Source organism: Hibiscus syriacus, unplaced genomic scaffold (assembly GCF_006381635.1).
Source record: "Hibiscus syriacus cultivar Baekdansim isolate YM2019G1 unplaced genomic scaffold, ASM638163v2 tig00111005_pilon, whole genome shotgun sequence".
Lineage (NCBI taxonomy): Eukaryota > Viridiplantae > Streptophyta > Magnoliopsida > Malvales > Malvaceae > Hibiscus > Hibiscus syriacus.
Window position 1 is genome coordinate 695,674 of NW_024062949.1, and position 22,389 is coordinate 718,062.

Genomic DNA, 22,389 nt, shown 5'->3' on the forward strand with positions numbered 1-22,389 from the left:
GCCACCAAAGAGTTTTATTTTTTCTCCTTATCCTATTTGGAAATGAAAAAAATGAAAAAAATAAAGACCTATGCACACGTGTTACATCACACACATGAGAACACATGAACACCATTGGACAAAAAGGTCCAGAACTTGGTTAGACCGAAGGTCAAGACGGCCATCGGAAGAAGAACTCATAGACAAGTGCGTACCACACGTACCAAAAACGAGTGCACACCAAAACAACTCAAAGAAGAAGAAAAAACCAACAAACAAAAACATTTATTGTTCCTTTTCGATATATTTGTAGCAAAAAAGCTTGATCACATCCCTCGATGAACCGTTCGATCACTAACCCGGCCTAACCGGGCTGGTGCCGCCCCAAGGGACCCGCCAGCCATCTCACTAAAGTGATCATTAGGATAAACATTGGGACTAATTTTGATATTATACCTTCTTTTTTCTTTTATAATCCCCCCTCTCCCCACACGCCCCTCTACTCGGAGTTTCCCTCGTCATCATCTACCCACAAGTGGTTATTCAATTTCCTCCTTTTATAAGAAGGTGACGAGTGGGGTGAAAGTGATGAATCACTGGACCTCATTCCGGGCCTGATTGTTACTCGAAGCTGACGTAAGATCTTTGGTGGTTTCCTCCTAGCGTTGTCGACTATCAGTTGTTGCATTAACCGGTAGCAGCTAAGGATTTTTTCCTGCAAACAAACGGGGGATATTTTTCCAAGTCGGCATCTAAAAACCTTCTTTATCAAACAGAGAATCACGACATTTATCTACAAATTAATTGAGCTTACCCTGCTTAGTCCATTACACCATAGTTCAGCATGTTCGGGATTAACAAGGGATGGGTTTGGAATATCATTGGCTGCACAAAGTATCGCTGCAGCAGCAATGCTTGACGGCCAATACCCTAGAAAGCTGGTCTCTGTTCACAGTTAGTAAACAAGCTCCTTTTTATATGCTTATCATGTATATATATATATATATCAAACTTACAGAAGGAGAATTATTACCTTTGATATTGGATAAAATGGTATCCGTTGCCTTTGAGATCAGGAACCCGAAAAGGTACCTGTTGGATCGACCTTATAGGCAAAGAAATCAGTGAAACTGAATGGCGTTACCGATCGAAGCCTCCAATCCAAAACCGTGAGGACAAGCAGTTCCATTCTGCGAATTGTTTTAGGTTCAAAGATATATTGGGCCTCTACCTGCATAAATACAGCATTCTGATGAATTCAAAGTAATTAATGATTCAATGGAATTTATAATTAAAAAAGGGTAACCCTGAAAAAGTTCAACAGATAGAAACATTATACCTGAAGATCTAAAATAGATGGAACAAGAGGTTCCTCCATCTTGGCCGCTAAAGACAAGCAAGCAACAGCTAAAAGTTGCCATGGCCACCTACTAGTTTGCTGAATAGTAAACTAAAAAGGTATCTCATTGTTAATCACCACAGATCATCATCCAATTGATAACAAAACAATAATGGGAATATTTGGGGTAAATTCTATGCACATTTACTGAGTTCATTTAAAATGAACACAACAACCAACAGTCAAAGAAACAAGCATAATATTATTATATTTCCAGTATAACTTTATTGAAAAAAAGTCTAATAAATACACTTCAGTAAAAGTCTCCTTCTGTAGTTAATGCAAAGGCAAGCCACTGTTAGATTCAACAAACAAACAAACAAAAAAGTCTAGCGTTTCTTAATTATTTATTGCTTGATAACTACTCAAGTCTTCGTCAATGTTTTATCGACGTTGAAAACTGAAGCACAACTGCAGCAAATAGTCAAAATTTTAATCACTCAAAGTATCATTATCCAGCTAATGATTTTTAATTAACTTTTGCTTTGATTAAAAACAAAGCTAATAATTTATAATTCTTAATTAAGTTTTATTAATCAGTGACGGAAAAAGAAAAGCTCACCGGCAATCGGCGAGAGTACAAAAACCGATCTAGGTAGTTAACGGAAAGATACGCCGTCAAAGGTTGGAAATCATAGAATGCTTGTACCTGCAAACAAACAAAAAGATAATTTCAAAAGCATTATTGATGAAAAAAGGTGGAATGGGAAAACGTTGCAAAGTAGGAGCCGCCAAGCGATGATTATCTCCATTCATCGGACGGCTGTTATTAGATCAATTCATTTCGATTTTGAAAGCCAAACATATCGAGCGCATTTTAGCGAAACCGTGGAAGTTCAGCTAACTTGCGCTGGTGGTGTCATCGTAATATTGGAAGAACAGAGATAGTGACAATACTGAGGTACAGTTTTAGTCAGTTCACCTTCAGAATCCATGCAACTGCTTCCTCTCGAGCCGATGCGTCAAGAGACCGAGACTGAAACCGAGCCAAGTAATCGCATCCGGGAACGAAGTTCCTTTCGTGTTCGATAAAGCCGGCGATGGACGATTTCTCGATGCCAGACGCCGGGGAGTCGAGCTCTGACGAACATGCCGGCAAATCACCGGAGAACACCTCGTCTGAATCCTCACCGCAGTGTAAGCCCGTGAAACGATCGGAACAGAACACCGACATATCGAAAGTGTTATTGATGAAGATACTAAGAATGACGGAAATCGTTACCGTTCATTATGCCTCATTCTCCCTCCATAGACGCCGTTGATTTTAGAACTAAGCGACGACGGCGGTGTTGTTAAAAATCGGCTGCGCGTGTGCGTGTAGCTGCCGTGGAACAGAAAGGAGGAGGAGGAGAAGTGAGAGAGAGAATTGTTTATGGTAGCTCTAGACTGTCAGTCAGCTTGAGATTTAAATATATGAGGTTTTATTTATTTATTTATTTTCTGAGGTTTGGTTGGTTGGCGGGCAAGAGTTCTCCGGGGGAACCGGTGTTTTCATTTTTGGAGGGTAATAAAGAAGTTTTATTGGTTGGAATTTCTATGGGTTGCATATTATTATTATTTTTAATTTAGTCTACGTACAACATAATAATATCTGTTTAAATATAATTTTTAATTTTTTTAAATTTTATATGAAGAAATGAACGAACACGATGATACATGTTAAAAACACATTAATATATAAGCACGGATATAATCAAACGATGAAACGCCTATATTAACCTAATATCAAGCCATTAAAAGATTATATTTCAATTATCCTCGTCTTTAAATTATGTGAAATTTAAGAGTTCGTAAGATAATTTCACATTATTTGAATATATCAAACTTTAATTATTTAAATATAATCTTTTAAACATATATTTATCAAATGATTGAACACAAAATTAATATATATTTCTAATGAAATTTATATAACATTTTTCATATTTTTTGCCCTCTTTTTTTCTCGGCATTTATCCCGAAAAATCACCTTATTCATTTAATATTCTCGATCAGGCACCGTTCAGACTATATTTCCTGATCTAACACCCTTTGCAAAAAGGTGCGTCACCTCCAGCGTACTTAACGCTGATTTGACGCTACTTAGGGTAAGGCGCGCCTTATGCTGACATTAAATACACGCGTGTATAGCGCGGCCCCTGGGCGCGCCTTAGGCCACGTAGGTTATAGCGCAGGACAGGGGTCGTGCCTTAGTTTTATCTGATATAATTATGTAAGGCGCAGTGTAAGTACCGTATCTTGTATAATTATAATAACTTTTCTCGACTATAAATACTCTTCCCCCGGAACTCCTCACATCTCCTCTTAACAGAAAAAAATTAATACAACAATCCGACAATCTTCTCATATTTGATTCAGAAGTTCGTTCGATTTTTCGTTACAATGTAATTTTGTTATAATTATTTATTATACTTATTGTTTATTATGATTATATGAAAAAATATTATACTAATTGTTGTCAATTAATTTTTGTGTTTGTAAAATTGGAAAGCGGGAGCATACGTCGAAATAGTTTTGCGGTGCAGGTAATAATATAAAATTATATTATTTAAATTATTTACGTTTATGTGTAAAAATTTTATTGTGTTATATTTTTCGTTCATATATTATTTATTTAATCTGGTTTGTTTTAGTTATTTTTTTTTGCAGATATAATATTGTCGCACTTTTAAACTTAAAGAATGACGCGACTTTCAGCTATTGTTTATTATGATAGTGAAATTCGAGAAGATGGAACCGACGTTTTCGTATCAAATGAGCGTGTTAAAATATCATTCAAGAAAAACATAACTCTTGAGTAGCTGATAACGAAGATTTCGAAGAAGATTCATGTTGGAAGTAGTAGAAGGATGTCGTCGTTGCAGTACATATTTCCAACATCATTGTTGCCATTAACTTATACAACGTTCGAACTTTCGAACAATGATGATGTTGAAATGATGGTTGAAGCTCAAAGTAAGTATTCAAACGCCGATATTGAGATGTATGCAAATTTTGTTCAAGTGCGTGTTGTTCGGGGTCAATCATTAAGCTTCCACTATGGGCTGACTGAACAAGTTGATTTAGTTGACAGCCCGACGACAGTAATGTGTAATGATTTTAATGCCATAATGGGGAGACATTCATCTGCAACTCCTTAAGATATGTACCGAGGTGGGTCAACGAATAATCCGTATGGCAACATCGCGTCCAGTTCAAGGGGAAGGCATTCATCTGCAAATCCCTTTGACCTTAATATGGAGATGCCATCGACGCAATAATCTGTGCAGTTTCCATTTAACACGATGGCTTCAAGCTCCAGGGGGAGGCATTCTACTGCGAGCTTTTTCTATCTCAATGTCGATATGCCCTCCTATCAGCTGCAGTATGCATGCTCGTGCATACATTTTAACTTCATCATCAGAGGTGCCCTCGCTCAACTCCCGAAAATTGGCATCTAACCAATTTAACGGTATCCGACCACCGTTAAAATTTTCCCGGCACAAAGTAGTCCAGAAACCCTGCACGATCCCTGATATCACATCTCTATCCATCGGAAGCCCCAGGTGCATAGCAACATCCTCAAGTGTAATCGTGCACTCTCCGCACGGAAGATGGAATGTGTGGGTCTCCGGCCTCCACCGCTCTACTAAGACAGAAATAAGGTATGGTTCTATCTTACAGTGACCATGATATCTACCTATATAACCGAATCCATCGTCTACTAAATAAGGCAAGACACGACTAGGTATCACTAACTTAAGGTTCCTAATAAAAGGATCTAATACACGGTCCTTCTCCTAAAATTAAATAATTACAAAAATTAATTCTTAATCTAATAATCATGCATTAAATAAATCAACAAATTATTACTTATAATTTAAATTAAATTAAAACGTTAAAATGCTACCGTATCAGCAAAGTGTCGAGATATATGATTTTCATCCAAGCGAAGCAGACCGCCTTCCATTATATATCTGCAAAAAAATATTATATAAGTAAAATATTAAATAAATTAAATACTTAAATAAATTAAATACAAAATATTAAAAATATAATAAAATATACCTTACACATAGAAGTTGAGAGAAGTTGAGAGAATTTGGTGTGATGAAAGTGATTGAGGATAGGTATTTATAAGGAGGGATTTGGGTTTAAAGCGCCGGGGTAGGTGGATAATTAAACCTAAGGCGCGCCGTAGGGGACACGCCTTACTGACGCTTGGCAGATTCACATGTAAGGCGCGGCCTCTGCCCCACGCTATACCCTACGTGGCCTAAGGCACTGGCCTAAGACGCGCTTCAGAGGTCGCGCTATATACACGTGTATCTCATGTCAGCATAAAACGCGCATTGCTCCACATGACACTAAATCAATGTTAAACACGTTACAAGAGATGCGTCTTTCTACAAAAGTTATTAAATCGAGAAATATAATCTGAACTATGCCTAATCGAAAATATTAAATGAAAAAGGTGATTTTTTTTTTAAACGCCTTTTTTTCTCTCCTCTTTTCATTTTGCCCAATTTCAAAATTTTAACCGACTTCTATCACGTCATATAAACAGTGAAAACGTGTCTTACAAAGCTTATTTTGAGAAATACTTCTTAAAAAGAAGTTTTAACTTTATGCGATAAAAAGATTTAATCCGGAAAATAATCAGAAATAATTTTAAAAAATGTGATATTTAAGTAAATGAAGCCAATTAGGATAGATCATATTTAATATTAGATTATCAGTTTTTCATTTTAATACCTAAACTTTTAATTTTTTCAAAATCATACTCGATGTTTAATTCCATTAAAAACTTCACACATTTAATATCTAAACCATAACCATTGATTTTGATCCATTTTAATATATAAACTTTTAATTTATTTTCAAATTTATTAAATTTTGAACAGGGTATTGAAATAAACCAAAAACTAAACTTTAGATATGATTTTAAAAAAAATCGAAAACTCAAATGTTAAAACAAACTAAAGCTAATAGTTTAAGTACTAAATGCATAAATTACCAGTAAATAAAGCCAATTAGGAGAAATCTACTGTCCTACCCTGGAGCCCTGGAAGTATTGGAAGGGCAAAATGGACAGTCAGGAAATGCGGAAACATGCTACAATCTGCAGATGGCAATGACAAATATGTTGAAAAAACTGGGACGCCATCATTATTACTGGATCAAAGTTTAAAGGGTTTCTTGGCTGCCTAGCTGGCTCCATGTGCAATCTGCAGATTCAACAAACCTAACCCCCCACCGTTTTAATTATCGAATGCCATGAAAATCAATTATGACCACACCAATAAATGAAATTACATTTCAAAAACAAATGCAAAATTTAATAATTGACATAAAGCTTCATGTCTTAAGGCTGACTGGTAACATGTGATGGCTCAGAAGCGGCCAATTGGAGGACCAAAACATGTCTTAATTACCAGTTGCCATCGTTCTCCACTGCAATTGATAAAAAAAATATGCGGACCGAAAAGATATTCGTACAGTACGTGTTGAAAATACATGTTAACACGAACACGAACGTAAACGGATGAACAGTGACTATGGACCGATGTAAGACGCTAACGTAGCATTAAGTCCCCCCCCCCCCACACACACACACACATGGATAATGGTGCAAACTAAAGTTTGCTGTACAGAAATGAAATATAGAGGAGGTGGCCATCACAAAGACAAAAGGAAAACCCCATATATACATCATAATTTGTTGACTACTTCATATCCAACTTTATAGTGGAAGCATGGGGAGCTATTGCAATTCTTTTCCCCACATTTTAGAGACAATGGCTCCGTGACCTAGTTTAGGCTTAAATAGTACCCTTGCTCTTTCTCTATGATTTGAACATATGTATGTAATAAATATCTTCCCACAAAAGATCTTATAGGAGACTTGTTTTTCTTTCTCCCTTTTAAGTAATTATTTAAGAAAAAAAATTTCCTTTGTATATGATTTTAATTTGTTATCATATATCTTTTTATTTACGTATACTATAAATAAAAAAAACACCCCTTATCATTTTAAATGACAAAATTAGTGCAACATTCGAGTTTCTAGGCTCCTATGGATGAAATGCTTTGTGGAATGTACCTGCATAGCAAATTCATGCAACTATGTTGTTTCACAGATTCCTTTCATGCGGCTCAAGCCATGGAAATCCCAGAAAATCGAACACCTCTTTTTCCGTTTCCAATTTCAAACTTGCGGTACCTCTTGAACCCTACAAAAGAATCGATCCATATTATGGAGGTTTAGCTGAAGGCTACATACAGAAATACCGAAAAATTACCCGTTTACCGCCTGAACCATGAGTAGCTGGAAACAGCCCTGTATCATCAAGTCGGCATCCTTTAGATTCTGCTAGCAGTCTCAACCTGCACTAAAGGAATAAACATGTATTTTCTCCATAGCAACAAATGACAGATGTAACCAAGAAAAAAGGAAAATACATGTGAGCCATAACACGATAATTCTCGATGATGCCATCAGGAACATAAATATGGTTCGTTTAGATTTGTAAGGGACAAAGAATAATGAAACAGTTCTAATAGGTGCATAAGCCACACTCAGGTACAGGAGGTAGGGATTGTTATGACTTCTGGCACCCCTCATACTGAGAAATCAGAGCATAGAGCAGGTAACCCACTGGAACGGAAAAGTAACCTAGCTCTAATATCAAGTTAAAGAAACTAAACCCGACCTCAAAAACTAGTTTGTAAGGTGGACAGTTTAGTTTGTATATGAGTAGCACTCAGGTAAAAACGATGGCTAGTTTGCGAGGGTGTTCCTTTTCACGCATGGAATTGGAATACTTTCAAGAACATTGCTGATAAGTGGGGTCTTTTATTGGCTATCGACGAAAGTTGTCAATCTCCATCATCCTTTGATCGGGCTAAAATTCAAGTCCTAACAAAGGCTGATGCGAGAATTGATTCGATGGTTGAATTGAAGGTTGGTGACAATTTCTTCAAGGTCATGGTGCATAAGATAGAACCTTCATTCAAACCAAACTCTTGGGCTCATGAAGAATACAAGTCTCATTAGATCTCGTCTCTTCATTTGTGGTTTTATTTTAGTCTATATGGTTGTAGGTGTTGCTTTCATTTTGTATTATGTTCTGTCGCGTTGTTTTATTACTACTGTTGGTGGTGTAATTAGTAGTAAGGTGATTTGACTGTGGCTTTGGATGAGGTTTTATTAGGTTAAGGTTTTTGTTGTAATGGTGTACATCACCATGAGAGGATATTCCGTGGTGTCTTTTGTATCGGGTATTATATTAATAAAATCTGAGGTACTCTTTTCTTCCTTCCAATGTTCGTTAACATACTTTTAGTATGTGAACGAATACGAAGGGAGTTTTTAATGAGACCTCCAACTTCTATCAAAAAAAAAAAAAAAATTACCCAGCAATATCAGTGAATCAGTCAACAGCATCAATTGATAACACTATCACACACTAGCAGTAAAAGCATAGATAGAACACTCAAATATGCTTCGATAAAATTCCCATCTGCCAGCCAGCAACACAACTATATTGACAAGTGGCATGTCGCATCCAACAAATAGCACATTGAACAGGCCCAGAGCTATAAAAATCAACAGGACGCCTATTCTAATACTAACAGAATGCTTTTGATAATTAAGGAACATGCCTTCTATTTAGCACATCATTCCCAGTCCATGCTATTAGTCCAAATGCATATATGTCCCTTGGATATACCTACAAAGTAGAAGTAGAGGATACAAGCAAATTAATGAATGTTATATACTGTAACCTGCAAATTATCACATGAAAATAACTGCATATAAAACCCAATTTGGCATGACAAAACCAGTAAAAATATATTAGAAAAGTTTTTCATGACCTGAAACGTGTAAGGTCAGTAGTTAAGCAAAGCATGTTAAATAAGGATGAAATGACAAATTTCCAATAAAATGGAAGAGAAGTGGTTGCTGATAAGTGATAACCATCTTTCCCTCTCTTTTTCAGCATGGCACTATATTATTCTGATTACAACATAAAAATAATCAAGATACCTTTAAGTCTATGCGATGCCTAAGCTCTCGTCCAGGATAAGTGCAAAGACCAAAATAAGTGTCAACACCTGAATCAGTACCCTATTCACATAACATAGAGAAGTAAAGGTGAAATGGAATGAAAAGAGAAAAACATTAGAGCTGGAGTCCAGAAAATCAACGCGGTGTATCTTACAGGTCAGACATCAATTGTTTATAAGAAATCACAGCTACCCTATCGGGAAAGTCCAATAAGGAACTTATAAATTGAAATCTCAGTCTTCAACAAGATCAAGTTCGCTAATTTTGCTTTTGCAATAGAATTTGTCATAGAAAGTTCGAAGTTCAGAGTCCAGAACTCTTTTCCTTCAGCATTTCCTTCTTCTCATTGGCTTATTTAATACCAACTCAAGCATTTAGCAACTTACGCTTGAACTTGGCTAGCTATGAATTGTTTATTCTGCGTGTCTTATAACAAAAGGTAATGTATTGGTATTAAAAACTAATAGAAGACAGTATCTACCTTTCAAAAAAAAAAGACAGTATCATTCTGTAACCTTGCACAAACCAAATAGTAACAATTATAAATTGCCAATATTGCATAATAGAAGCATGTTTTTCTTGTATGCAACTGAATGAAACAACAAGCCTAGAATTATAAGATCATATCACTGCATCATGCATAACCACCCTCTTCATCAGTATAGCATGAGTAAATGCAAACAATAGAACAAATATTTACCTCCTCACTATGGGTGCTAAAAATCAAATCTTCCCTTAGAAACTTCATCTCTTTTAAATGCTTGACATATTTTTGCAGAAAACCTTTATGGCTGAAATAAGAGAGCAATTAGCAATCAATCCAATTTGTAGGAACTAGTAAAACAAATTGTTGAGCAGAAAGCAGGAAGACCACAAGAAGTAATATAATACACACACACACATATATATCAGTCAAAATGAGAAAGGAGTAATGAAAACAGACAACGTTCTATTCAAAATACATACATATATATATATTTGCACAAAAATGTCTTAGGGACTGAAGGATGTGGTTACAAACTGGAAATCAAACGAAGAAAGCCACTCTGCTTCTTAATAGGTACTGGAAGAAGAATTTGTCTTATCCAGCCAAAACCACTAGATATTTTATGAACATGGAGCCTTCCTAATGGTCTGATGCAACGCAACTCTCATCGATCAAGATCGATTTGAATAACAGCAGCAGAAACCACTTAAGTTTTACTTTATGGTTAACTACTGAAGTTATCATGTAATGCTCATCCTTTTGCCTTTTTAAAATGATAAGCAGAATACAGTGTAAAAGCATATAAGTAAAATAAGATAAGCCAATTTAAAAAAAAATCAATTAACTAGAAAAAGGAGGACAGAAGCCGAATTAGAAATTAGAATTTAAACCTTTTTCCATCAGGATGTGTAATTACAATGTCCAAGTCTCCACAGGAAGCTTTTCCACGTCTATAAGATCCCCCACATACAACAACTATCTTCAAGAGAAGTATAAGAAAAAAAAAAATAGATTATGGATTCACGGAGACATTATTAAGCCAACAGTATAATGTCTACTCATATGAAGATCACTTCTTAAGGTAAGGCTGCGACATGTACATCTCAATACATATCAAGTCAAGTAACAGCAGGTCATATCCTAACAAACAGAATTCAGTTGGTGCAAACACCATTAAACACGATAATATCTGCTTTCAATTCAGTGCTAGTAGAATCCTACTCCTAAAAACCAATCTCATGACACAGCAAAGATAATGCTACAACCTACAAGAATTCGTTTTTGACTTTCAAATTTGAGAACATAGTTCAGTTCATTCTGCTGTCATCATGCTGTTGCAGGCCTATTTCATGAACACACTCAGTTTCTGCAAAAAAGACAGTACTTGCAAAAAAGACAGTACTATTCAAGTACAACTTAATCAAATGTTACATGCCTTATGAATCTCTTGTGCTGAGCTTCCAGCTGAAGTGTCCCTTAAGAGTATTAAAAAAATAAATTTATAGCCAACTGCACCATTACAAATAGGGCTGTACACAGTCAAGCTCCTCGTCAGTTACTCAGGCTTGACTGAGTAAATAATTAAATGACTCGTTTACTATCAAACTCGAGCTTGAGCTACTTGAGTGAATCAAGATTGAGTACTTTAATAAACTAACGCTTAAGGCTATCCACCCTTCATTTTTAATATAGTCAATATTTCTAAAAGAAACTAGTAAATGGATAAAATACAGTGATTAATGTACATATTAACAATTTATCAAACATAATCGAGTCCAGCAAGTTGAGCTTGAGTGTCTCAAGTGAATTACAAGAAGGGTTCAAGCATGAAAAATGAAGCTCAGTCAAGCTCAATCCAAATTTAAAGTCTGAAGATTTCTTAAAAAGCCGACTTTGAGCTTGGCCTATGTATCAGTTCGACTCAGCTCAATTATATCCCTTATCATAACACACATGAATAACTGACCAAACAACCTTTTTTCTTATATAGTAGTCAAAGCTCCCATATTTTGTGTATTATTAGTTTCACAACTTTTTTTTATACTAGTCCTTCCTTTCAACGAGGAAAAGCTAAAGTAGAAAGGGTGGATATCAATTTAATCTGTATACACATTATATGTACAAAACATAGTGGAACACCATCATAAAACTTCTAGCAGTAGAATAAGGCTTCACAAAAATTCAAATTTTAAAGTATTATGAAATCTAAGTTTAGTCTAAAATTTGAGTGCTCACCCCAGGTACAATACCATCTGCAACTTTCTGTAAAAGAGATTCCATGTGTTGAGCCTGTTCACTCAGAAAACACAAATGATTCCACAAAAATAGGGATATATATGAAAATTTTCAATCATGAAAATCATTGGCAGGAACATATTAGTCTAACCTCATGCCGAGGGATCCTTGTCTTAATATCATCAAAATATTTCAACCCTATCACTTGAGCATTTGTTAAAGAATCTTCGTTCTTCAAGTCATTTAATGTGCGGTGTCCTTTCTCGTATAATTTTAGGGCTGTAGCTGGGCCAACTCCCCAAACTTCGCCAAATAAACTTATTGTTCTTACCTGCAAAAGTTTGAAAATCAAATGTTGTAAAGTAGAAAAGTACTGGCAAGCATTTCCTATCCATAAAATTTACTACCAAATATAAATATGGGCCAATCATTGTAAAGAAAATTCATATTTGTAGAAGTAAGCCCAAAGAAATAAAAAGAAAAGAGTAGTCTAAATTAAATTGAAAAGGAACCTTTTATCTTACCTTCTCATCAGTTTCAAAATGCTCCAATTTGGATAACTTTCCAGTAGTCACTATCTCCTGAATCTGCATGAATATTCCAACAGTCTGGGATAAATTTTAGGGGACTAAAAGGTTTTTGTTAAAAAAAAGAGAGACTAAAAGGTCTATACATCTTTGCAAATCACTTATAAGGTACATTTTTCGGTAATTTATATTACTACCTCTGTCCCACGTCACTGCCCTCTCAGAAAAGCTTAAATGGAAAAATTAAAACAAGTTAACCAAACTAGGCAGCAAATGCTGCAAGCAAAAGTTCAAATCAGAACATGTTCACTTACATGATCTTGCATTGACTTTCCAATTCCAGGCAGACCTTTTACCTGATCTGCACTTTCAATTTTAAAGGGCAGCTTCTCAACAACTGAAATAGCCTTGTAGTAGCTAAATGATCTGCGGTCATCACCCAATGCTTTTGAAAGAAATTAACCATATCATGTTAGATCCTCAGAAAGCAATATATGTAACTAGCAGTAATGGCACATATCTGAAGCACAACCAAGTCTCACCTCTATATATGTTCACAAGTTTCCCAAATATATCTGTGATGTCTTTGTTAAAATCTGGAGGACTGTGCTGCAAAGGTGTAGGTGTGCCAACCTAATCACCGAACATAGTATAATTAAACAAGCAATAGCACAACAAAAGCTTGAAACTTAAAAGCATACACCTTACTGTTAAGACGCTTATTTTTAAGGCTATTATTTGCATTATGCAAACAAAAAGAGTGGACAAAATAGAGAAGTTTCAACTTTCATCAGAACCAACAATGGAACAGGGAACTCACATCCTTATCTTGAGTACTGAGGTTTTCAGGACTGCTAGGTACAGAGCTGGGAGAGTGAGGCTCAGTATCTGATGTTGCTGATGCAGAGTTAGTTTCTATATCTACTTTCCTTTCTTCGTTAGTTTGCTTTATCTCCTCAGGTGAGGATTTGATCCTTTTGCAATGTAACTGTTCATCATAGTCGCTAGAATTTCTGTTGGCTAGTTTAGGTTTTTGACTCTTGTCAGGTACATCTAGTCCTGCCGGATCCACTTTCAGGGTATAGAAATCCTCAGAAACCTTTTCACCAGCTGCCAAGCTGTCCTCCAACCACTGACACAACAGGACATGCTGCAACAAGTATTTATTGCAAAACAACTTATACTTCAAGCAAGCACTTCAGAAATAAATTCCAAGATACGCACAACAAATCGAAATGGATTCCCAATTATTGGTACAATTTGAATACAAATATGGAAAACAAATGTGAATATAAATGAACTGTTCAAATAATAATTCTGCAATGTCTGGAAGATGAATTTGATAGAATGAATCTGGACTTAGCTTCCTATATAAATTGTGAGAATGAAACGCACACACTAAATACAAATGGTTGTCCCTTTTTTCCCATATGTATGGGGTAAAGGGGAGGTAAGATAGTAGGTTGCCCCCAACACCAGGTTGAAAGCAGCTTCCGTAGGAGACCTCCGAATTATGAAATGCCCTCCGTGGGACTCGATCCCACGACCTCAAGGTTAAGAACCTTGTGCTCTACCAACTGAGCTGGATGATCATTTCCCAACACACTAAATACAAATCAGCTAAAGTCCAATATATACCCATATATTTTAAAGGGTATAACAAGATGAATTCCAAATTCAAAAATACCTACAAGTATTTCAAATCCACCGCCAAGCTCTGTTTAGAATATATATTTCAAATTTTGGATTTGGATTTCCTTTGTTATATAAATTATGGGAACAAACTACAAGCATTCTGTATAAATTAGTTAAGGTTCAGTATGGTTGTATATGTAGAAGGTATAAACATATGAATTTCAAATTTACAAATATCTATAAATATGTCAAATTCACTGCTACCCTAAATCTATAATCATGAATGTCACTTGTGTTTCATTAAACATACAGTACCGTTCGTTCTTGAAATCTAAGTTCCCAAACACAACCCTAGTGAAATCATGAATTTCAAAATAATCATTCAAGTCATAATTACATGTTCTTTATCAATTTACCGAATTGAAATGTTGCGGTTTTCCCAAACAAAGTCAGGACACCAAAGAATTTCCAGTATTCCATTGAAATACCATCAAATTAAAAAGACGAGAAAGAGCACTGACCCCTTTGAAGCGAGCCAATTGGTCCTCATTGCGGTGCAAAAGAGCATCTGAACTGATAGCAAAAACATGAGTCACTTTATCCGACAACTGAGTCTCGATCTTAGCTCCCATTTGTACCAGCTTTTGCTTCCAAATCTACAGTTCACCCAATAAACGATGTAACAAAAAATGTGGCAAATAAATGAGATAGTTAAAGCAACGGAGAATAGAGAACAGAGAGACCTGTAAACGAAGAGACTGCACGCCGTTTTCGAGTAATAAAACCGTCATACCGGCGAAAATCCCTTGTGGGTCGGGCGACGGCGCCTTTTTTTTGGTTCGCTTGGGCGCCAGTTTTTTTAATCTTCCGGTTGTTTCGACAAGCTTCATTGAGGTTTTGTTTCTTTTCGTTGACCGTACGAGGGTTGAGCTTCGAATCGGGCACTCATATGAACACATTCAAATTTTGACCTGAGAATTGCGGCCAGTAAACCGGCGCCATTGACTGACACCTTGTAAGCATAGGGGGTGTTCCTTGACGCCACGTGGCAATGTTTTGCCACGTAAGCTTATAAAGACACTTCGGTTTTGTCAAAGTAGGTTTAAAACTACGATGAACTTGATCCATACAAATAACAATATCTACATAGTAGGTTTACGGGGTTTTGGTTAATATCATATCGATTTACTTTGGGTCGGGTCAACATCAAATTGGTTGAATTCAGTTCGGGTCAATCATTAGATTTTCTGATCAATTAGGATCAACTTTTTAATTTTCGAGCCAACCTTTAGATATTCATATCAATCTTTAGATTTTTATATCAATCGTTGTCATTTTTTTTGTCATAACGTTTTGTGCTTCTCTTTATTACTTAAAATTTAAGAATTTTATATAAATATATATTATCACATCTCAAATGCAAAGTTAGAAGTTCTAGGTTTAATCAATTGAATCAATAAATATTTAAAATTAATAATTTTATGTGAATATATATTGTCACAGTTCAAATCCAGAGCTAGAAGTTATTTAATTAAACAAAAAGATAGTCTTTTAACCGATGAAAGATTATATTGAACTATTAAAATATTACTAGAGTTGGTGATTAACTAGTAATATAATAAAAAAAATGAGAATAAAACATAGATCACTATTTATCAATTCTATAATTAGACAATAATAATAAAAAATAAATGATTCATTCATTTAGACTCAATTATCGGGTTAAAATCAGGTTGAAGTTCGATTCAAATCGGTATGGGTAAACTAAATCAGGGTTGATTTTGATTCGAGTTACTTTCGGTCCAACTAAAATCCAGGTTATTTTGGGCTTCGGATCAATTTTGGGTCATCATGTTCGAGTTTATATCGGATCTCGAATCGGATAAATCAATTTAAGTAATCAGGTACGGGTCAAATTTGCCAGGTATATATACAATGAGATATTGCAAATTTATATAAATGTTTAGTAATATTTGTAACTAATAAAAAAGTGAATTCATACAATTTAAAAGTTTAACGTTATAAAATAGAAGTTGAGGGAGTAATTCTTATAATATCCCATTTACATAATGTCGATAATTATTTTTTGAAAATATTATAATGTAAATGGGATAATTATAAAATAAAAAGGAGACATTAGTATTTTACACATGCGTGAGGACTGTAGTTGTCAAAGAATAGTATAGAAAAACAAATAAACAAATACAAGTCATTAAAATATTTGTGGATGTCCAATAAAGTTGTTTTTTTTTATAAAAAAAACCCTTAAATAATGTACTTTTGTTTGTTTTAAATTTAAATAATTTTTTAATTAAAATCATTATTGATTGTTCTAAATTATAAAGTTTGATTTATTTATTAATTTAAGTTAATTATAAGACAGTATTTGATTATATTTATAAGGATAACCCTTAATGTTTTAAGATATGATCAATCGTTTAATATTAAACGTTCATATAATTGATATTTTCTTTTGCTCGAATCTAAAACCTCAAAAATACCGATAATTTCTTAACTATACAAATAGTTTATATGTGTTAAAATTTTAGTATAAACTGAACAATCTTAGAAATTAAAGAATAATTGTTAATTCTAAATTTTTCGAATTTGAACACAACGCATATCAAAATGTTTGATTATTCATTATCAAATAATTTAAAATATTTCGAATAAATATTATCATATAATTAGTGAGTTGATAATCCCTATATACATAAAATAACTGCATATCAATCAGCATAATGCTAGAAATTAAGAAAGTGGAGAACCCAGCTAGCAACCTTAATTAATTTGCTGGGCAATGGCCGTCAATTGTTGGACGAACTCATTAATGCACTCATCAGAGCTCCCTCTTTCACTTATTGCTTTCTTAGCTATTTCCTTCCATTTGTTAGCGTTTCTCTTCATCTCTCTGCTCCTCTCCCCTTGCATCACTTCATCCAAGCACTTAACCAGCTCTTCCCTCCTCACAACTCCTTCCTCATCCTCTTTGGCCCTCACTCCGATCCCCCAAATATCCTCCACGAACTTGGCATCCGTCAACTGATCCGCCCATTTCGGCACACCGATCATCGGCACGCCGAGGCTCAGCCCTTCGAGCGTCGAGTTCCACCCGCAGTGTGTCACGAAGCAGCCCACGGCGGGATGTGACAGCATTTCTAGCTGGTTACACCATGTTACCACCATGCCCTTTTCCTTGTCTAAGTCGAGGAACCATTTGGGAAGCTTTTTCTGCTCCGATGACCGGACGATCCAGAGATAATGCAGTTCGCTTTCCTTCAAGCCGCCAGCGATCTCCTCCATTTCTTCCTCGGTTAGTGAAACCATGCTCCCGAATGAAATGTAGACCACGGATTTTGATGGCTTTGTTTCTAGCCATTCCATGCACTCTTCGCTTAATGGCTTCCATAAACTCGAACCGTAGCCTCGGTCACCTTTGATCCTCTCGTCGAGGTACGCTGACGGCACCATCGGCCCGATCATCTTCGCTCGCCAGAGCTCCGACACGCCTTTTGCTTCCTACAACAATACGTAACTAAAATATAAAAAAATTGTAGACAGTGGCGGACGCAAAGCATGGGCGGACACATGTCTATTATGAAATCTAAGATTTTTTTATATTATATGTTTATTTTATTACATGTATTTAATAATAATTAATGTATGTACCTATTCTAAAAATATTTTTATATCAGTTGATAGATGATGAAGATTGTACGTACGGTTATTACTAAGATTATATATTAGGTACCTCTCTTTCCAAGTCTTCAAAGGTGTTAGCGAAAACCCAATCAACTTGATTCAAAGTCGTGAACTGGCTCAATTTCATGGCCAAGTACGCAGGATAGCTATCCGGGAACCGGAGAAAAGTGGGCAAGTCACGGAAGTTCAACGGCGGAAGTCCCGGTAACATTAACGGTGTAGTTTCAGGGGTGAGCGGCAAAGCAAGGCGGCCATGGTGGATACGAGAAAAGATACTACACACCGCGGCGGAGTTCGTGAAGAACGAACCGCCGTGAATCCCTTGCTGCTTCGCCACGTCAAGAGCCCACGGCAGGAACGAGTCGTACACCACGCAAGTAACCGGCGTGCCGGTGTGTTTGAATTTCCGGATGAGCTGAGTCAGGGTTCGGGACCCTTGTTCCCTGAACGACTTTAGATAAAACTCGACGTTTCCGGCTTGCGAATAGCCGCCTTCGTCGAACCCATCGGAGATAGCCTCGACACAGATGTGCGGTGCGCATATGGAACCGACGGTGTAACGCGTGGTGGCCAGCGTTGCCTTGACACCTTTAGAGGCTAAACGCTTAGCGAATTGGAGAAGAGGGTTGATATGGCCTTGACTTGGATACGGCACCACTATCACGTGCCCTTTAAACTCTTTGTTCTCCATTTCTCTTCCTATCCGGTGCGGCGGTGCTGAAACGCTGTTTTTCCGTAGTTGATTATTGGCAGCGAGGGACTGTTCTTATAGGACGGAGGAGGAGAAATCTAAAAGTGATTTGAGTGTGTGTGAAGACAGGCAACTGACAGATCGATTGTACCATACACTGACGATGACGGCCAAAGAATAATACACGTCGACTTTCGTTATGTGGATTACGTGTCACGAATGTAAGCACTTACACCTGTGATTACTGAAGTCGGTACACAGAAAAAAAAAATATCTTTAAGATCCTCGTGAGCCGAATTCCATTTTATTGCTGTCCCGATCCCCCAAATTTCAAAATCATTAGTTAATTTATTATTACGTAAGCAGACTGACGTCAACATGGTTCCTAATTGCTTACGAATTCCCTACTTGGTTCTGGCATCTATGAATTCAAATATTAATAAATTGATTGTGAAATAATATATTTAATATTAAAAATTAATTTAAATGAAATAATTATAACCATAATATTAAAAATAAAATAATGGCCTACCAACGACCAGTTGGTTTAGTAGGATGAGACAATAGGTCACTTAAGCAAGGTCAGGGGTTTAAATTCTGTCATTTGCGAATGGAGCAAACTAGGTTGGGAGGGTCGTCATCGCCTATGCAGTATCCGATCTGAATTAATTGATCAATAGATCGAATACCGTTGGTTATACTAAAAAAATAAAATAAAATAACGTTCTAAACCTTTTAAAATGTATATATAATTCGCAATTATTAAAGTATTGTAATGAGATTAGAAAAAGTGAAATAGCATTTTGAAGTATTTGATTAAGATTTATACAGAAAAATTTAATTTTAAATGATAAAATATAATTAAAAATATTAAATTTATTTTTTATAACAAACTTTTTATTTATATTAAATAATAACCAAAAAGTATTACGAAAAGAATAATTATTTCATAAACTAATAGTAGGACGATAAATATCATTAAAGTTAAGTTGCAAAACCTTGACTAGTGCCCGCAATTCTTCGTTATCAAATTGGATAAGGGCAACATCACCGAAAATGTTTAATTTGCCTTTTAGTCCCTTTGAAAATGATAAAATTTATACTTTACGAATTCATCTCTAAAATTATAAATTAATTTTACAATCCTAAGATATTTTATGAATTGGTCTCTAAAATTAACAATAAATATATTAGGGATGAACATGGGTCGGGTTTTTGGTCCACCCGACCCGACCCGAGAGATAGAGAGTCTCCACCCGAGACCCGACCCGACCAAAACAAGTTTTCACCCCAACCCGACCCGAATATATGACATAGAAACCAGACCCGACCCGAAATAATAAAAAAAATTATTTTTATTCAATAAAAATAGTGACTTAATTGAAAATACATATATAGAGGGGTATTATTGTAATTATCCCTAAATATATAGGGTAAAATTATATATATTTTTCAAATCGGTTCGGGTCGGATTTTTTCACCCTAAACCCGACCCCGACCCCGACCCGACTCTACCTGAACCCGAATTTTTTTAAAAAAAAATTGACCCGATCGGTCGGGTCGGATTTAAATGTCCATCCCTAAAATATATTTATTTAAATCACAAAATTAACTTTAAATACGACGTAATATATCAACTCTTTTGTCTGATTTACCGACCACTTTTATTCCTATTGCAAGAAATCTTAATCATTCAATTGCAACGTATGATTTTAAGGGAAGTAATATTTTAATAAGCTTTACACACTTTAAATATGTTGCCAGCGAAGTGTAAATCCACCGCTGGCCGACATAGAAGTTCGCATGGTAATTGACGGATTTAAAGATAAAAAATAAGAGTTCAAAATTTTCATATTTTTTTTATATTAAAAATGATAAATATTTTTTTATTCTTCTTATTATATATTTTTGAATATTTTAAATTAAATTTAATTATTTTCTAAAAATAGTGGGAATATACTTGGCTTCCTAGAGAGCTTAGTGTATCCGCTCCCGTCGGACGGCGAGATTATTTAGCCAACAACATAATCACTTGTAGTGTCGGGGTAATTATGTCGTGAGACAACCTTAAAATACGGCTAAAGAAAGACGCTATAGAAAATGTTAAAATTTTTAAAATTCCGATAACACATAATGCTTTAGGTAACGCTTTACCAAAAATATTAATAATTTTTAATATTTTCGATAACATATTTTTTTAATTATATATTAAAGTTATCGTAACTTAAACAATTCTGTAGTGCCTTTTAAATATGGCCTACCATAATGTTGTAATTTTCTTTACTCTTCATCTAAAAGAACATGTTTTTCATGTTCACTTGTAATTATACTTTTCGGTTTTAAAATATATTAGTGCCTTTTTACCTAACTTTTATGTTTGCAAAGTAGTAATAAAAAGAATACATTAATTTCTATATTAAAAAATAGTAAATGAAAATAAGAATAAATTATGCGTTTAATATTTAAACTATCATTTTTGATACGTCATAGTACCTAAACTTTCATTTTCCCCCCAAAACTATACTTAACATTTAGTTTTCGTTTCTTTTACTACGCCGTCTTAAAAAAACTTAACAGGTGATTTGTATGTGTCACCTTTTTATGGATAATTTACATCATTCATACTCAATATCTTCTCACTATTATTTTGGTCACTAAAGTTTAAATTTTTTGTAATATAATTACTTAACTTTCAAACTATTCCTAATTTGATCACTTTAACTTTCAAATTTAATTTTTTAATTACATATTAATAAAATAATAATGAAAATGTCATGTCACAAAAATATTAATAAAATAAATTAGAGTGATTAAAATAGGAGCAATTTGAAAGTTGAGTAGTTAAATTTAAATTTTTTAAAATTTAGCACCAAAATAAGAGTGAAAAGATAGTTGAGTGATGAATGATGTAATTTACTCATAAAAATGTAGTGTCGTTAAGTTTTTAACAACGATGTATTAAAATGAAACAAAAAATAAACGTTAGATATAGTTTGAAAAAAAAAACTAAACTTACAAAATCATGCATTACATAATCACATTAGGATGTATATGACTCGTAGGAGAATCACTACACATTCATTATTTTAAAAAATATTAAATTTAATTTAATTTATTAACTGGAATATAAAAAATAAAAAAATATTTTGCACTCAATTTTTTTTAAATGGAATATTAAATTTTTAGGGTCCCTTTTATATATGAAAATAGAAAAATTTTGTGGTCATTGTATATATATGAAAATAGAAAGGGCCTTTAAATATTTAGGGGTCCATTTTTGTGATAGGAAAAGCAATAAAGGCAGACAGTAGGGTGTAGTGGAACAAATTCGATTTCAGCGAATAGCATTTATTCTTTCCCCACTATAGGTACCACAACTTTGCTTCTTGTTCCTTTTAGGGCTACACTTACCGACATGAGTAATCAGTGACCTGAATCGATTAGGACGGACGGAGATAATCGTGCTCTTTAAAATTTAAAATTATAATATATTTTATATAATTTTTATTAAAAATTTGTTTTCATTTTCTACAATTTTGTAAATTTAAATTTATTTTTAAAATTTTAAATTTATTTCTTTAATATAAAATCTTACATCCTTGTAATTGTTTATAAAAGTGTTTGGGCTACACTCACATGACAGTCCGCTATATCATAATCTCACAGGAAACTTGTAGAAATAAG

General features: G+C 34.7%; 2 protein-coding genes and 1 pseudogene across 2 annotated transcripts; all 3 read right to left on the reverse strand.

Annotated features, from left to right (window-relative positions):
* Window positions 1-446: 446 nt before the first annotated feature.
* Window positions 447-2,895, reverse strand: LOC120149433 (annotated as a pseudogene).
* Window positions 2,896-7,365: 4,470 nt separating this feature from the next.
* LOC120149472 (DNA polymerase lambda) lies at window positions 7,366-15,236 on the reverse strand. Its single transcript, XM_039162248.1, has 14 exons — window positions 15,056-15,236; window positions 14,834-14,968; window positions 13,498-13,827; window positions 13,220-13,310; window positions 12,992-13,122; window positions 12,675-12,737; window positions 12,302-12,481; window positions 12,151-12,204; window positions 10,806-10,894; window positions 10,129-10,219; window positions 9,408-9,488; window positions 9,023-9,090; window positions 7,660-7,744; window positions 7,366-7,590 (listed from the first exon to the last, which is right to left on the reverse strand). The coding sequence occupies exons 1-14, from the start codon at window positions 15,200-15,202 to the stop codon at window positions 7,492-7,494; spliced, it is 1,644 nt and encodes a 547-aa protein (XP_039018179.1). The 5' UTR covers window positions 15,203-15,236; the 3' UTR covers window positions 7,366-7,491.
* A 1,727-nt stretch (window positions 15,237-16,963) lies between these two features.
* Window positions 16,964-18,720, reverse strand: LOC120149473 (UDP-glycosyltransferase 74B1-like). The gene is made up of 2 exons (XM_039162249.1): window positions 18,064-18,720; window positions 16,964-17,831 (listed from the first exon to the last, which is right to left on the reverse strand). Exons 1-2 carry the CDS (start codon window positions 18,703-18,705, stop codon window positions 17,094-17,096), a joined length of 1,380 nt encoding a protein of 459 aa, XP_039018180.1. The 5' UTR covers window positions 18,706-18,720; the 3' UTR covers window positions 16,964-17,093.
* Window positions 18,721-22,389: the final 3,669 nt, after the last annotated feature.